Here is a 17280-nt window from a genome sequence, read left to right as displayed (position 1 = left end):
TGCAGGGGTGTGTGCAGGGGTGTGTGCAGGGGTATGTGCAGGCGAGTGTGCAGGAATGTGTGCAGGAGTGTGTGCAGGTGAGTGTGCAGGAGTGTGTGCAGGGATTTGTGCAGGGGTGTGTGCAGGGGTGTGTGCAGGGGTGTGTGCAGGGGTATGTGCAGGCGAGTGTGCAGGAATGTGTGCACGAGTGTGTGCAGGGATTTGTGCAGGGATTTGTGCAGGGGTATGTGCAGGGGTATGTATAGAAACATAGAAAACTACAGCACAAAACGGGCCCTTCTGCCCCACAAGTTGTGCCAAACATATCCCTACCTTTTAGGCCTACCTATAACCCTCCATCCTATTAAGTCCCATGTACTCATCCAGGAGTCTCTTAAAAGACCCTATTGAGTTTGCCTCCACCACCACTGACGGCAGCCGATTCCACTCGCCCACCACCCTCTGTGTGAAAAACTTCCCCCTAATATTTCCCCTGTACCTACCCCCCAGCACCTTAAACCTGTGTCCTCTTGTAGCTGCCATTTCCACCCTGGGAAAAAGCCTCTGAGAGTCCACCCGATCTATGCCTCTCAACGTCTCATATACCTCTATTAGGTCTCCTCTCATCCTACGTCTCTTCAAGGAGAAAAGACCGAGCTCCCTCAGCCTATCCTCATAAAGCATGCCACTCAATCCAGGCAACATCCTTGTAAATCTCCTCTGCACCCTTTCAATCTTTTCCACATCCTTCCTGTAATGAGGCGACCAGAACTGAGCACAGTACTCCAAGTGGGGTCTGACGAGGGTCTTATATAGCTGCATCATTATCCCCGGACTCCTAAACTCAATCCCTCAATTGATAAAGGCCAGCACACCATACGCCTTCTTAACCACCTCCTCCACCTGCGGGGCCGATTTTAGAGTCCGATGCCCCAAGGTCCTTCTGATCCTCTACTGTACTAAGAGTCTTTCCCTTTATATTGTACTCCTTCATCCCATTTGACCTGCCAAAATGGACCACTACGCATTTATCTGGGTTGAAGTCCATCTGCCACTTCTCCGCCCAGTCTTGCATCCTATCTATGTCCCTCTGTAACTTCTGACATCCCTCCAGACTATCCACAACCCCACCAACCTTCGTGTCGTCAGCAAACTTACCAACCCATACCTCCACTTCCTCATCCAGGTCATTTATGAAAATGACAAACAGCAAGGGTCCCAGAACAGATCCCTGGGGCACACCACTGGTGACCGACCTCCAATTAGAAAAAGACCCATCTATACCCACTCTCTGCCTCCTTTGGGCAAGCCAGTTCTGGATCCACAGGGCAGCGGCCCCTTGGATCCCATGCCCTCTCACTTTTTCTAGAAGCCTTGCATGGGGGACCTTATCGAACGCCTTGCTAAAATCCATATAAACCACATCTACCGCTTTCCCTTCGTCAATGTGTTTCGTCACATTTTCGAAGAACTCCACCAGGCTTGTAAGGCCCGATCTGCCTTTGACAAAGCCATGCTGAGTATTCTTGAGCATACTAAACCTCTCTAAATGCTCATAAATCTGTGTAGCAGTATGTGTAAAAGTAAACATAGGTGACTGTTCAGGAGTGTTCTCCTGGTTGTGAGAATTGGATTCACAGGCGTGTGAGGCATGTTGCATTCTATAGACAGAAACTCTGCCCATTTTGATTGTTTCAGAATATTTCTCTAATCCATATTGCTCCTCATTGGAACGTGTTGCTTTTACCTTTTCTTAGTCTCCACATACAGTTTTGGTGTCCTCACTTTCTCTCTAGTTCTGTCATTTTAGTTTACTTTATCCAATTATGTTTTCCTTCACTTGTTGTCACATTTCTCTCTGTTCTAAGTTATTGCCTGATTCCTGTTGGCATCAGTACAGGTGCTGCCCATCCCAGGCCTTTTGTTACAGTTTAACTGCTGGTCACTATGAGGGGCATGGACAGAGTGGATGGTCAGAAGCTTTTTCCCAGGATGGAAGAGTCAATTACTAGGGGGCATAGGTTTAAGGTGCGAGGGACAAGTTTTAAAGGAGATGTATGTGGTTATCTTATTACCTGTATATGTGACATGCCTGGACACATCCCTGCCAGCCCTACCCGAGACTCCTCCCCCGCCCCGGTCCAGGTATACAGGCGACTGCTCCCCACCCCCCTGCCTCAGTCTGGACCAGTTCATCGGCATGGGTATGCTCCAAGTCTTTTGCTAATAAAAGCCTATTTGTTCTTGCATACAAACTAGTCTTTGCTCAATTGATGGTGCATCAATGTACGAGGCAGACTTTTTACACAGAGAGTGTGGGTGCCTGGAACCCGTTGCCGGGGGAGGTAGTGGAAGCGGATACGGTAGTGACTTTTAAGGGGCGTCTTGACAAGTCCATGAATGAGATGGGAATAGAGGGATATGGTCCCCGGAAGCGTAGGGAGTCTTAGTTAAGTCAGTTAACTTAACTTAACTTTAGTTAAGTCCTGCTTGCACAGACTCAACTATTAAGTCAGTTAGTTAACCGACTTTAGTTAAGTCGGTGCAGGCTTGGAGGGCCGAAGGGCTGTTCCTGTGCTGTAATTTTCTTTGTTCTGTGTTCTTTGTTCACTGCTGGCACTCGAACCCATAAAATACAGTTTGATAATTCTATGGCAGATTCAAATTTAATATACCCGACAACTTCCAAATAAACAAACATATTACTAAACACAATGATTGCTATAATTTATGAGAATAAATTTCTCAAGCTCCTAATCATGCTCCTGGCAACATGCTAAACATGATGTAAGCTTTTAAATTAATCAGGAAATCACATCAGAAATGTTTAATTATCTTGAAGTTACCGAGTTAAATCGGAGTCTATTCTCTGATAAACACATCCTGAGCATTTCTGAATAACTCTCATTGGCTCTGACAAAAGATAGGCTTTTTCCAGTAAAGTTGTATTTTTTTGTAAGTAACAGTTTTTATTTTGTTTGCCTGTACGTTGAGCTTTAGTTGTGTCGTTAATTTTTGGTTACAGACAAGCAAGGGTGGACAGTTCAAGCAGCACCAGTTTTTTTCTCACCATCCGTCTGAAACAGGAAGTTTGTGTTTTTATGAATTAGTAGCAGAGTATTTTTTGTGTGATCCAGTTTTATTCATAATCCCACAGCAAACACGAGTTAGGATTATCTCAGTAGGTTAATTCATTTCATACATACAAGTCCTGCAAAAAGGAATGCTTGTAAATACCCACTCTGCATTCACACAGAGAAGGGAGTGATAGAGGAAGAGGACCAAAGGAAACAGAAAATTGGTTCATGGGGAGGTGATGGTAAAGTGGTATTGTCACTGGACTAGTAAGCCAGAGACCCAGGGTGATGCTCTGGAGACCTGGGTTCAAATCCCACGATGGCATATGGCGGAATTTGAATGTATTAAAAATCTGGAATTAGATATCTAATCATGACCATAAAAACCCATCTGGTTCACTAATATCCTTTAGAAAGGAAATCTGCCGTCCTTACCTGGTCCCCTTATTTGCAAAAGGATATATTGGCCTTGGAGGGAGTGCAGAAAGGGTTCACCAGGTTGATACCGGAGATGAGGGGTGTAGATTATGAGGAGAGATTGAGCAGATTAGGTTTGTACTCGTTGGAGTTTAGAAGGCTGAGGGGTGATCTTATAGAGGCATATAAGATAATGAAGGGGCTGGATAGGGTAGAAGTGGAGAGATTCTTTCCACTTAGAAAGGAAACCAGAACTAGAGGGCACAGCCTCAAAATAAAGGGGGGTCAATTTAGGACAGAGTTGAGGAGGAACTTCTTCTCTCAGAGGGTGGTGAATCTCTGGAATTCTCTGCCCACTGAAGTGGTGGAGGCTACCTCGTTGAATATGTTTAAGTCATGGATAGATGGATTTCTGATCGGTAGGGGAATTAAGGGTTATGGGGATCAGGCGGGTAAGTGGAACTGATTCACTTCAGATCAGCCATGATCTTATTGAATGGCGGGGCAGGCTCGAGGGGCTAGATGGCCTACTCCTGCTCCTATTTCTTATGTTCTTATGTTCTGGCCTACATGTGACTCCAGAGCCACTGAAATTTACTATAGGCCTCTGAAAAGTTCCAGAGATGAAGAGGAAAGGATTGCAAAGATGATTCTGGATAGGAGCGAAAGTAACAGGGTAGTTGTTATGGGGGACATTAACTTTGCAAATATTGACTGGAAAAGTTATAGTTTGAGTACTTTAGATGGGTCAGTTTTTGTCCAATGTGTGCAGGAGGGTTTCCTGATAGGCCAACAAGAGGCGGGGCCACATTTGATTTGGTACTGGGTAATGAATCAGACCAGGTGTTAGATTTGGAGGGAGGGGAGCACTTTGGTGATAGTGACCACAATTCGATTACGTTAACCTTAGTGATGGAAAGGAATAGGTATATACCGAAGGGCAAGAGTTATAGCTGGGGGAAAGGAAATTATGATGCGATTAGGTGAGATTTAGGATGCATAAGTTGGGGAAGGAAACTGCAGGGGATGGGCACAATTGAAATGTGGAGCTTGTTCAAGGAACAGCTACTGGTGTCCTTGATAAGTATGTACCTGTCAGGCAGGGAGGAAGTTTTCGAGTGAGGGAACCGTGGTTTATTAAAGAAGTTGAATCTCTTGTGAAGAGGAAGAAGGAGGCTTATGTAAAGATGAGACGTGAAGGCTCAGTTAGGGCGCTTGAGAGTTACAAGTTAGCCAGTAAGGACCTAAAGAGAGAGTTAAGAAGAGCCAGGAGGGGACATGAGAAGTCTTTGGCAGGTAGGATCAAGGAAAACCCTAAAGCTTTCTATATGTATGTCAGGAATAAAAGAATGACTCGGGTAAGATTAGGGCTAGTCAAGGACAGTCGTGGGAAGTTGTGCGTGGAGGCTGAAGAGATCGGAGAGGCGCTAAATGAATATTTTTCGTCAGAATTCACGCAGGAAAAAGACAATGTTGTCGAGGAGAATACTGAGATACAGGCTATTGGACGAGACGGGATTGAGGTTAATAAGGAGGACGTGTTAGCAATTCTGGAAAGTGTGAAAATAGATAAGTCCCCTGGGCCGGATGGGATTTATCCTAGGATTCTCTGGGAAGCTAGGGAGGAGATTGCAGAGCCTTTGGCTTTGATCTTTATGTCATCATTGTCTACAGGAATGGTGCCAGAAGTCTGGAGGAGAGCAAATGTTGTCCCCTTGTTTAAGAAGGGGAGTCGAGACAACCCTGGTAATTATAGACCAGTGAGCCTTACTTCTGTTTTGGGCAAAGTTTTGGAAAGGATTATAAGAGATAGGATTTATAATCATCTAGAAAGGAATAATTTGATCAGGGATAGTCAACACGGTTTTATGAAGGGTAGGTCATGCCTCACAAACCTTATTGAGTTCTTTGAGAAGGTGGCCAAAGAGGTGGATGAGGATAAAGCAGTTGCTGTGGTGTATATGGATTTCAGTAAAGCGTTTGATAAGGTTTCCCACGGTAAGCTATTGCAGAAGATACAGAGGCATGGGATTGAGGGTGATTTAGCGGTTTGGATCAGGAATTGGCTAGCTGTAAGAAGAGTGTGGGAAATGTTCATCCTGGAGTTCAGTTACTGGTGGTGTACCGCAAGGATCTGTTCTGGGGCCACTGCTGTTTGTCATTTTTATAAATGACCTGGATGAGGGCGTAGAAGGATGGGTTAGTAAATTTGCGGATGACACTAAAGTCGGTGGAGTTGTGGACAGTGCGGAGGGAAGTGGCAGGTTACAGAGGGACATAGATAAGCTGCAGAGCTGGGCTGAGAGGTGACAAATGGAGTTCAATGTGGAAAAGTGTGAGGTGATTCGCTTTGGAAGGAGTAACAGGATTACAGAGTACTGGGCTAATTGTAAGATACTTGGTAGTATGGATGAACAGAGAGATCTCGGTGTCCATGTGCATAGACCCCTGAAAGTTGGCACCCAGGTTGATAGGGTTGTTGAGAAGGCGTATGGAGTGTTAGCTTGTATTGGTATAGGGATTGAGTTTCGGAGCCAGGAGGTCATGCTGCAACTGTACAAAACTCTGGTGAGGCCGCACTTGGAGTATTGCGTACAGTTCTGGTCACCGCATTACAGGAAGGATGTGGAAGCATTGGAAAGGGTGCAGACGAGATTTACCAGGATGTTGCCTGGTATGGTGGGAAGGTCTTACGAGGAAAGGCTGAGGGACTTGAGGTTATTTTCGTTAGAGAGAAGAAGGTTAAGAGGTGACTTAATAGAGGCATACAAGATGATCAGAGGATTAGATAGGGTAGATAGTGAGAGCCTTTTTCCTCGGATGGTGATAGGTAGCACGAGGGGACATAGCTTTAAATTGATTGGTGATAGATATAGGACAGATGTCAGAGGTAGGTTTTTCACTCAGAGAGTAGTAAGGACGTGGAATGCCCTGCCTGCAGCAGTAGTGGACTCGCCAACATTAAGCGCATTTAAATGGTCATTGGATAAACATATGGATGATATTGGAATAGTGTAGATTAGATGGGCTTTAGATTGGTTTCACTGGACGGCGCAACATCGAGGGCCAAAGGGCCTGCACTGCGCTGTAATGTTCTATGTTCTAAATGTGGTTGACTCTTAAATAACTTCTGAAATAGCCGAGTGAGACACTCAGTTTAAGGGCAATTAAGGATGGGCAACAAATGTTGGCCCAGCCAGGGACGCCCAGACCCCATGAATGAATTCAAAAATGTAGCCAGACTTTGCAACCCCACTAGTCACTGACAGCCAATCAGAAAAATTGGACATTAGGTCTCAATAACATGCTATGACAATGCTGCTTGTGCCTGTAGCGCCCCATAGGCAGCTTGGGACGGTTTGCTTTGCCAGCAGTGTTCCAGGAGAATAGTTGGAATGGGACAGCAAATTGCAATGAGTTAATCTGTCTGCCTCCATGAAAGGGTTTCAATAACTGACCTTCCAGCTCCAGCAGTCAGTGGCAGTCTGCTGCATGTTCCAGGTCTCCATTGAGGTTGGATCCTAGTGAAGGTGTGCTGCTTGCTATGCCTCATACCTGCGTTTATCACTGGGTCCAGATTTGCTGCAGGTAGTCTCAGCATTGGATTGGTCAGAATTGCACCATTTTACACCCAAATTCCAATTTTCACTCAATTTGTGGCAAATACATGAAACTGTGTCCAATAATTCTTGATAACAAAGGGAAAATGAACAGAAGTGAGATGTTTACTTACTGTTGTAACTTTTTCTTTTGCACTCTCCAGTTGATCAGGTGTTTTTAGCTCATTCTGCACCTTTGTGACTCCAGAGGACAGTTTTGGAAGGCTTGCATCAGACGGAGTTTCCTCAGGTTTTTTGCTTTCAGTCTGGTCTTTCTTGACTGTTGTCTCCGTACCTTTCAGTGCACTCGCTTCTTCTCCTTGCTTATCAGCATCTGTTTTTCCCACTGGTGTAGACGGAAGCTCCTTGTCCTCAACTCCTGGAAGATTTTCTTTTGCGACTTCTGAAGGTTTCTCCTTTTTGACTGAAGATGGAGTTTCTAATGATTCGGCAGAGGGTTTCACTCCCGTTTCTTTCTTTTCTGCTTCTTTTGGAGCTGTTGTTGGAGGACTTGCCTTTTGTTGCTGTGTTTCTTTTGGCTGAGGGATGGGTGGTTGTTCTGCTGAAGGTTTCGAAGGCCCGGCAGAGGGTGAACCTTTCTGAGCTTGCTGTTTGGGCCCAGGCTGAGGAGGAACAGCTTGTTTGGGTTTTGATGAGATTGGAAGGGAATGTGACATTTTTCCAAGGACTCCCAGTTGTCCACTTAGAGCTCTTTGTGTTTGACAAGTCAAGCATAGCCATTCCTGCACCTAGAACACACAAACACCATTTATTTAAAAACATCCACTTTGTTTTTATTCATCCAGTCAATTTTAAAATTGTTTTATCGCAGAGAATATCTCATAGTTTCATTTACATCCTGGTTTAATCCTAGTCAAATTGATCAATAAACATTCGGCAAATAAATTCTTGCTTGAAAGATTCATAAAGAGAATTTCCTTTACCTACAATAGGTTGGAAACAGCAGCAGAAAGATCCACTTTCTAACATAGCAACGACCAGAAAACTGCTTGTTGACTTGTAAGTATTTCTTATAAAGGAATATTTAACTATCAGTATTCAGAATTAGCAAAAATAATGACATTATTCTATTACATTATTGAATAAAAATCCTCAGCTTCTCAATGTATCAAGGGGCTGATAGATGCCCTCGGTAATATTACTCATCGTTATGTAAAGTTCACGCTCGATGAAGCTTGTCAGGCTGTTAGATTTCTGAGGTTTGCCATTAACTCAGGCTTTCCTAGAGTACAGAGTGCACCCAATTGCACACTTGTGGCTTTGAGAGCTCCATGCCAGGAACCCCTGATGATTATTAACAGGAAAGGGTTCCATTCTCTGAACATTCAACTGATGTGAGGTACCCTGGGAGTTCCCATGACTCATACATCCTGACTCACTCCCAGGTGCCTCAGATATGTGAAATGTCTGAACAATTACATGGCTAGCTGTTTGGAAATAAGGAGTTCTGCTCCAATGACGGTCTGTGACACCCATGTAATGTCCTCAGTCTCTGAGGAGAAATATAAGACAGAGCTTGACATCACCGAGCAGACCATCGGCATCTTGAAACTGCATTTCTGATCTTTGGACCACTCAGCTGGAGCTGTGTAATGTTTTCCACCGAGTGTGTCCCATATTATCATGGTGTGTAGTGCCTTTCACAATCTGATTACTCAAAGGAGGGATTCCTTGCCAGAGGGAGACATGGAAAAGGGCTGAGAGCTCCTCTGACGATGAAGAGCAGGAAGGGCAGCATCTGGGAAAGGAGGATGAAGGTCTGTTTGCACATGAGGATGTTATTGAGGAAGTTTGCAATGGAAGATGTTCCCGTACACTGATAGCTGCAGTATTCCTGCAGTATTCCTGCAGGTAGTCATGATGTGGAGATGTCGGCATTGGACTGGGGTGAACACAGTCAGAGTTTTAACAACACCAGGTTAAAGTCCAACATGTTTATTTGCTACCAAATAAACCTGTTGGACTTTAACCTGGTATTGTTAAAACTCTTACTGTATTCCTGCAGGTCCAGGCAGCGGGACCGGATCACACTCCTTCTGTCCCTTAGAGCCATTGAAAGAAATTTACCAGCAGTGATATCGAGAGCAAGTTCAGCATTCGCACTCCCCCTTCAACCCTCCTGATTCACGGGGTCCTAATCTTTGGAGAGATCACAGTATCTGTGAACTCTGAGAGTGTACGTTGGCCCACGAACAGCACAGATCCTGCATCAAAGGACTTGGTGCAGTCAACACCTCAATGAGAAACATTTAGAGACACTGAGATGCAAAAATGGTTGGAGAGACTATCCTGGCTGCAGGATTTGTGCTTTGGCACCAGCAACTATTCAGCCTTCTGGTTTTCAGAGACAATTCCAGCTATCCCTGCAAGGCCACTGAGCTTGTCTAACTCCATGCTGTATGGAAGGAGGAGAGATTACTAACACATTTTCCAAACAACTTCAGTCAAGATTTTGACACAAGTCCCTGACATAACACTGTTTCAGCTACAAATCAAATGAATGTGAGTCTCAAAAAGGGAGGTGATTGCAGAGTGGGAGCGTGGCTGACCTGGCGGCCATTTAAATTTGGAACCAGGACCTCTGACCCCATGAGGTTACAGCCGGATGGACAACTTCCTGCCTGCCTGCCACGGGATTCGTCAAGCTCCTCACTGATGCATAATTAATGAGCTGAAAATGAGAAGCCTTGTGCATGTTCAGCTGCCCCACTGCCAGTGAGAATCACACCAACTTTCCAGCTCACCTCCGCACTGAGAACGGAAACTTCCACCCTCGACCCAGGAGGAGAAAACAGTTAAATGGGGAAATAAGAGTACCGAACTGAACTGTTTTTTTCCCTTCTGGGTACCTCTCTGCTTCAGTGCTGCATCCTTCCTTCGGGGTAATGGTCAAGAAAACTGGCTCCAATTCTTTTTTAAGTCATTGGAGTGTTTCAATGTAATGAAACCAGAATAATAAATTAACTATCCATTGATATGATGTATTACTGTAGCCAGTGTATATTAAAATATACATTATACTTCAATAATTTACATTATCTGGTGAATTGGTGCAATTACAATAATCCCTCCCTCAATGTCAGTAAACGAAGGAGATAGTCATGGACTTCTGGAAACATAGTGAAGAACATACCCCTGTCTACATCAATGGTGATGAAGTGGAAATGGTCGAGAGCTTCAAGTTTCTAGGTGTTCAGATCACCAACAATCTGTCCTGGTCCCTCCACACTGACGCTATAGTTAAGAAACCCCACCAATGCCTTTACTTTCTCAGAAGGGTAAGGAAATTCGGCATGTCCACTGTGACTCTCACCAATTTCTACAGATGCACCATAAAAAGTATTTTTTCCAGATGTATCACAGCTTTGGCTCCTGCTCTGACCAAGCCTACAAGAAAGCACAAGAGTTATGAACGTAGCTGTGGTGAACCATCGTTGGTTCCCACTAGGTAGTACTGAGCCAGGGTCTGGCCAGTACGACGAGTATGTATATATGTTGCTGTTGGGGTTAGGGATGGGTTGTTCTACTTGTTGCTGTTGGGGTTAGGGTTGGGCTGTTACACCTGTATTATAGTTATTATGGTACATCCCAGTCGGGCTCCGCCTCCTGGGAGAGGTATAAAGGTCACTGCTCTGTCTGAGACCCCTCAGTCTGGGATCGTGTACTATACATGGTAGCTTCGTTGTAACAGTAAATAAAAGCCTTTATTTCCTTGAGCATCTCAAGCCTCGTGTGTGATAACGCGCATCAATTTTATTTACTGTTAATTAAACTCTCGTCGTTAAAAAAAAAGAAAACGATACAGAGAGTATGGAGCAAATGTTAAAACCCGAACGTCTTACACTGGATCCACGTGCGGCGGGCGCCTCTAACACCTTCGACCACTGGTTGAAATGTTTTGAGGACTACCTGGCAGCCTCCGCAGCGGTCACCACAGACGACGACAGACTCCGGGTCCTCCACGCGAGGGTAAGCGACACCGTATATCTCGCGATCCGTGCGGCCACCGACTACACAAGGGCCCTCGAGCTTCTTAAGAAGCCGGGACTTGAGAAACTGAGTTACAGAGAGAGATTGAATAGGTTGGGACTTTATTCCCTGGAGCGTAGAAGATTGAGGGGAGATTTGATAGAGGTGTATAAGATTTTGATGGGTATAGATAGAGTGAATGCAAGCAGGCTTTTTCCGCTGAGGCTAGGGGAGAAAAAAACCAGAGGGCATGGGTTAAGGGTGAAAGGAGAAAAGTTTAAAGGGAATATTAGGGGGGGCTTCTTCACGCAGAGAGTGGTGGGAGTGTGGAATGAGCTGCCGGATAAAGTGGTAAATGCGGGGTCACTTTTAACATTTCAGAAAAACTTGGACGGGTTCATGGATGAGAGGGGTGTGGAGGGATATGGTCCAAGTGCAGGTCAGTGGGACTAGGCATAAAATGATTCGGCACAGACAAGAAGGGCCAAAAGGCCTGTTTCTGAGCTGTAATTTTCTATGGTTCTATGGTTACATTAAACCGCCAAACGAGTTGCATGCTCGATACCTCTTAGCCACTCGACGACGGCAGCCCGGCGAAATGACGGAAGAGTACGCGAACGAGCTCCTACAGCTCGCCAGGGGCTGCAACTGCAAAGCAGTGTCGGCAGACCAGAACATGAACGACCTCGCTCGAGATGCGTTTGTGGCGGGAATCGGATCATCTTATATCCGACTCAGACTGTTGGAGCAAGGTAATCTTGATCTCACTAAGTCGATAGAACTAGCGGATACAAAGAACAAAGAACAGTACAGCACAGGAAACAGGCCCTTCGGCCCTCCAAGCCTGTGCCGCTCCTTGGTCCAACTAGACCAATCGTTTGTATCCCTCCATTCCCAGGCTGCTCATGTGACTATCCAGGTAAGTCTTAAACGATGTCAGCGTGCCTGCCTCCACCACCCTACTTGGCAGCGCATTCCAGGCCCCCACCACCCTCTGTGTAAAAAACGTCCCTCTGATGTCTGAGTTATGCTTCGCCCCTCTCAGCTTGAGCCCGTGACCCCTCGTGATCGTCACCTCCGACCTGGGAAAAAGCTTCCCACTGTTCACCCTATCTATACCCTTCATAATCTTGTATACCTCTATTAGATCTCCCCTCATTCTCCGTCTTTCCAAGGAGAACAACCCCAGTCTACCCAATCTCTCCTCATAGCTAAGACCCTCCATACCAGGCAACATCCTGGTAAACCTTCTCTGCACTCTCTCCAATGCCTCCACGTCCTTCTGGTAGTGCGGCGACCAGAACTGGACGCAGTACTCCAAATGTGGCCTAACCAGCGTTCTATACAGCTGCATCATCAGACTCCAGCTTTTATACTCTATACCCCGTCCTATAAAGGCAAGCATACCATATGCCTTCTTCACCACCTTCTCCAGCTGTGTTGCCACCTTCAAGGATTTGTGGACTTGCACACCTAGGTCCCTCTGTGTTTCTATACTCCTGATGACTCTGCCATTTATTGTATAACTCCTCCCTACATTATTTCTTCCAAAATGCATCACTTCGCATTTATCCGGATTAAATTCCATCTGCCACCTCTCCGCCCAATTTTCCAGCCTATCTATATCCTGCTGTATTGCCCGACAATGCTCTTCGCTATCCGCAATTCCAGCCATCTTCGTGTCATCCGCAAACTTGCTGATTACACCAGTTACACCTTCTTCCAAATCATTTATATATATCACAAATAGCAGAGGTCCTAGTACAGAGCCCTGCGGAACACCACTGGTCACAGACCTCCAGCCGGAAAAAGACCCTTCGACCGCTACCCTCTGTCTCCTATGGCCAAGCCAGTTCTCCACCCATCTAGCCACTTCTCCTTGTATCCCATGAGCCTTAACCTTCTTAACCAACCTGCCATGTGGGACTTTGTCAAATGCCTTACTGAAATCCATATAGACGACATCCACGGCCCTTGATACGTTGGAGACGGCCTCCAAAAGCCTAGTATTGTATCCCGAAGACCACGTGGAGACAACTTAGCAGGAGCAGTCGCTGATCTCTCCTCGTCCCTCGGGTTCGAAAAGCTGCGTGATGGCGTGCCCACACTCGGGCCTGATGACGGCAGCTGCTCCGGACGGCCCGCAGTGTTACTTCTGTGGGGGAGTGAAGCACACTCGGCAGCGATGTCCCGCTAAAGCTGTGTTGTGCTCCGCCTGCGGTAAGAAGGGGCACTATTCGAAGGTATGCCGATCCAAACTTACTTCCAGGAACAGCAGTGTGGCCTGCGACTCCCCGGAGCCCGGTTCTTCGTCGTCGGCATCGTCGAGGGTTTCGTCCACGTGCGAGGCCAGGACGCCGCCATTACAGTCGACGGAGTCGAAAGAGATGCGTGACCACCAGGGGTCGCTGATTTTGGTGCCATCACCCACGTGCGACCTATGGGAGCAGCCATGTTGGTCGGCACCGACCGCGAACGACCAGCAGGGGTCCTCTTCATCTATCTCAGCTGCCTGCAGTGGCGCTCACGAACCAACGGTGGCGTCGATCATCCTGGACCAGGCCAAGCCTCACAGACTCGACAAGTCTATGATGGACATTCAGGTAAACAAACAGTTGATTTATTGTCTGTTCGACAGCGGGAGCACTGAGAGTTTTATTCACCCAGACGCTGTGAAGCTGTGTGTCCTCCAGATCCAACCTGTCAAACAGACGATTTCGATGGCATCAAGGTCCCGGTCTGTCACCGTGCTAGGGAGTTGCGTGGTAAATTTAACGGTGCAGGGCACGGTTTACGAGCGCTTCAAGCTCCTGGTGTTACCGCACCTTTGCGCGCCAATACTCCTCGGACTAAATTTCATGGTCCACTTGAAGAGTGTAACCCTACAGTACGGTGGGCCACTCCCTCCGCTTTCAGTGGGAGAACAGCAGCTTCCAAATTGCCCAACGCCTGTAGCCTCTCGACGCTGAAGATCACCACACCCTCCCTGTTCCAGAATCTTGTGCCAGGCTGCAAGCCCATCGCGACTAAGAGTAGGCGTTACAGCACTGAGGATCAGATCTTCATTCGATCTGAAGTTCAGCGGCTCCTCAAGGAAGGGATCATACAATCTAGTGCTAGTCCATGGAGAGCGCAGGTCGTGGTGGTCAAGAGTGGGAACAAACCCCGGATGGTCATTGACTATAGTCAGACCATTAATAGATACACGCAGCTGGATGCGTATCCCCTCCCGCGCATATCTGACATGGTCAACCAGATTGCGCAGTAAGAACATAAGAACATAAGAAATAGGAGCAGGAGTAGGCCATCTAGCCCCTCGAGCCTGCCCCGCCATTCAATAAGATCATGGCTGATCTGACGTGGATCAGTACCACTTACCCGCCTGATCCCCATAACCCTTAATTCCCGGGTGTTCTCCACCATAGACCTCAAGTCTGCCTACCACCAACTCCCCATTCGCTGAGAGGACCGACAATACACGGCTTTTGAGGCGGATGGTCGCTTGTATCACTTTCTCAGGGTTCCTTTTGGTGTCACCAATGGGGTCTCGGTCTTCCAGCGTGCTATGGACCGAATGGTGGACCAGAACGGACTGCGGGCTACCTTCCCGTACCTGGATAACGTCATCATCTGCGGCCATGACCAGCAGGACCACGACACAAATCTCCTTAAGTTCCTACGCACTGCATCTCGCCTGAACCTGACCTACAACAGGGAGAAGTGTGTATTTCGTACGCGCCGTTTAGCCATCCTCGGATACGTGGTGGAAAACGGGGTCATTGGCCCTGATCCAGACCGTATGCGTCCCCTCCTTGAACTTCCCCTGCCCACTAGCGCAAAAGCACTGAGAAGATGCTTAGGCTTCTTCTCTTACTATGCACAGTGGGTTCCCAATTACGCGGACAAAGCCCGTCCGCTCATCATGTCCACCTCTTTTCCCCTAACACCAGAGGCTCGATTGGCCTTTGATAAACTAAAAGCCGACATCGCGAAAGCCACGATGCACGCTGTTGATGAGTCCATCCCCTTTCAGGTGGAGAGCGATGCATCTGATTTCGTCCTGGCCGCCACACTTAACCAGGCGGGCAGGCCCGTCGCCTTTCTTTCCCGCACCCTCCAAGGCCCTGAAATTCGACATTCAGCGGTGGAAAAGGAGGCCCAGGCCATTGTGGAGGCCGTCAGGCATTGGCGACATTACTTGGCGGGAAAACGGTTCACCCTGATCACGGACCAGCGGTCCGTGGCGTTCATGTTCAATAACACGCTGCGGGGCAAGATCAAGAACGACAAGATCTTGAGGTGGAGAATCGAACTCTCCACCTATAATTACGACATCATGTATCGTCCAGGGAAACTCAACGAGCCCTCGGATGCCCTGTCGCGTGGAACATGCGCCAGTGTACAGGAGGACCGTTTGCAGGCTCTCCATAATGACCTCTGCCATCCTGGGGTCACTCGGCTCTACCACTTTGTAAAAGCCCGCAATCTGCCCTACTCGGTGGAGGATGTCAGGTCCATAACGAGAAGCTGTCGGGTATGCGCGGAATGCAAACCGCACTTTTACCGACCTGACCGGGCACAACTAGTCAAGGCCACTCGTCCCTTCGAAAGACTGAGTGTCGACTTTAAGGGCCCCCTTCCCTCGACAGATCGGAATGTGTACTTCCTCAACATCATTGATGAGTACTCGAGATTCCCGTTTGTTATTCCCTGCTCTGATACATCCGCTGCCACGGTTATCAAGGCATTCCGTGATCTTTTCACCCTGTTCGGGTACCCCTGCTACATTCACAGCGATAGGGGCTCGTCGTTCATGAGCGATGAATTGAGGCAATACCTGCTCTCATACGGGATTGCCTCTAGTAGAACCACGTGCTACAACCCAAGGGGTAACGGACAGGTGGAACGTGAGAATGCTACAGTCTGGAAGGCTGTCTTACTGGCGTTGAAGTCAAAACGCCTTCCAGTCTCCCGTTGGCAAGAGGTGCTCCCTGATGCGCTCCATTCCATACGCTCACTCTTGTGTACGGCAACCAACGCTACTCCTCATGAGAGGCTGTTTTCATTCCCTCGGAAGTCTTTCTCTGGGACCTCATTACCGTCTTGGTTGACGTACTCAGGACCTGTCCTCCTGTGGCGACATGTAAGGGCCCGCAAGTCCGACCCATTGGTCGAACAGGTCCATCTCCTCCACGCCAACCCTCAGTATGCCTATGTGGCATACCCTGACGGGCGAGAGGACACGGTCTCGATTCGAGACCTGGCGCCAGCAGGGGACGTAGAAACCCCTGTTGCTCCCATACCTCCTGTTAGAGACCCCCCAACTATTGTTTCCCCTCCTGACATGGCACGGGCAGCATCGGGACCATTACTTAACCCTTTTACTCCCGTGTACAGCTTGCCTGAGTCCAGGAGATGGTCACCACTTCAGGGCGTGTCGCAACTCAATGGATTATCATCACCTCGGGGTCAACCGGCCCGTGAGACTGTGGAGGAACCGTTGGACATCGCCTTGGGGAGAACGCCACTGCGAGTGCCTACTCCGGTGTCATCACCGGTGTTGAGGAGGTCACAACGACGGTGCGGTCCCCCTGACCGTCTGAACTTATAGACTGATGACAAATTATTCTGTTTTTTTTGTACCCCGCCGGCCTTTGTCTTCAAAGGAGGGGTGAATGTGGTGAACCATCGTTGGTTCCCACTAGATAGTACTGAGCCAGGGTCTGGCCAGTACTACGAGTATGTATATATGTTGCTGTTGGGGTTAGGGATGGGTTGTTCTACTTGTTGCTGTTGGGGTTAGGGTTGGGCTCTTACACCTGTATTATAGTTATTATGGTACATCCCAGTCGGGCTCCGCCTCCTGGGAGAGGAATAAAGGTCACTGCTCTGTCTGGGACCTCTCAGTCTGGGATCGTGTACTATACATGGTAGCTTCGTTGTAACAGTAAATAAAAGCCTTTGTTTCCCTGAGCATCTCAAGCCTCGTGTGTGATAACGCGCATCAGTAGCCCAGTCCATCACACAACCTGCTTCCCATCCATTGAGTCTGTCTCCACTTCCCACTGCCTCGGAAAAGCAGCTGGCAGAATCAAGGACCCCACATGCCTCGGACATACTCTCTTCCACCTTCTTCCGTTGTGAAATGGAAACAAAATTCTGAAAACATGTAGCAACCAACTCGAGAACAGCTTCTTCCCTACTGCCACCCTATCTGT

The 17280-nt window shown here is 47.6% G+C and overlaps 1 protein-coding gene across 1 annotated transcript in view; it reads right to left on the bottom strand.

The window, feature by feature from the left end:
• Nucleotides 1–7749, bottom strand: part of LOC144507517 (protein piccolo-like) — a 351797-nt gene extending 344048 nt beyond the window's left edge. The window contains exon 1 of the mRNA XM_078234644.1: nt 7207–7749. Within this exon, the coding sequence (XP_078090770.1) occupies nt 7207–7749 (543 nt within the window). The remainder of the gene's footprint in view (nt 1–7206) is intronic.
• Between the last annotated feature and the right edge of the window lie 9531 nt (nt 7750–17280).

The sequence above is a fragment of the Mustelus asterias genome, chromosome 19 (assembly GCF_964213995.1).
Source record: "Mustelus asterias chromosome 19, sMusAst1.hap1.1, whole genome shotgun sequence".
Classification (NCBI taxonomy): domain Eukaryota; kingdom Metazoa; phylum Chordata; class Chondrichthyes; order Carcharhiniformes; family Triakidae; genus Mustelus; species Mustelus asterias.
Note: the sequence above shows the minus strand (reverse complement) of the source record. Positions and strands in the feature narration are given on the sequence as shown.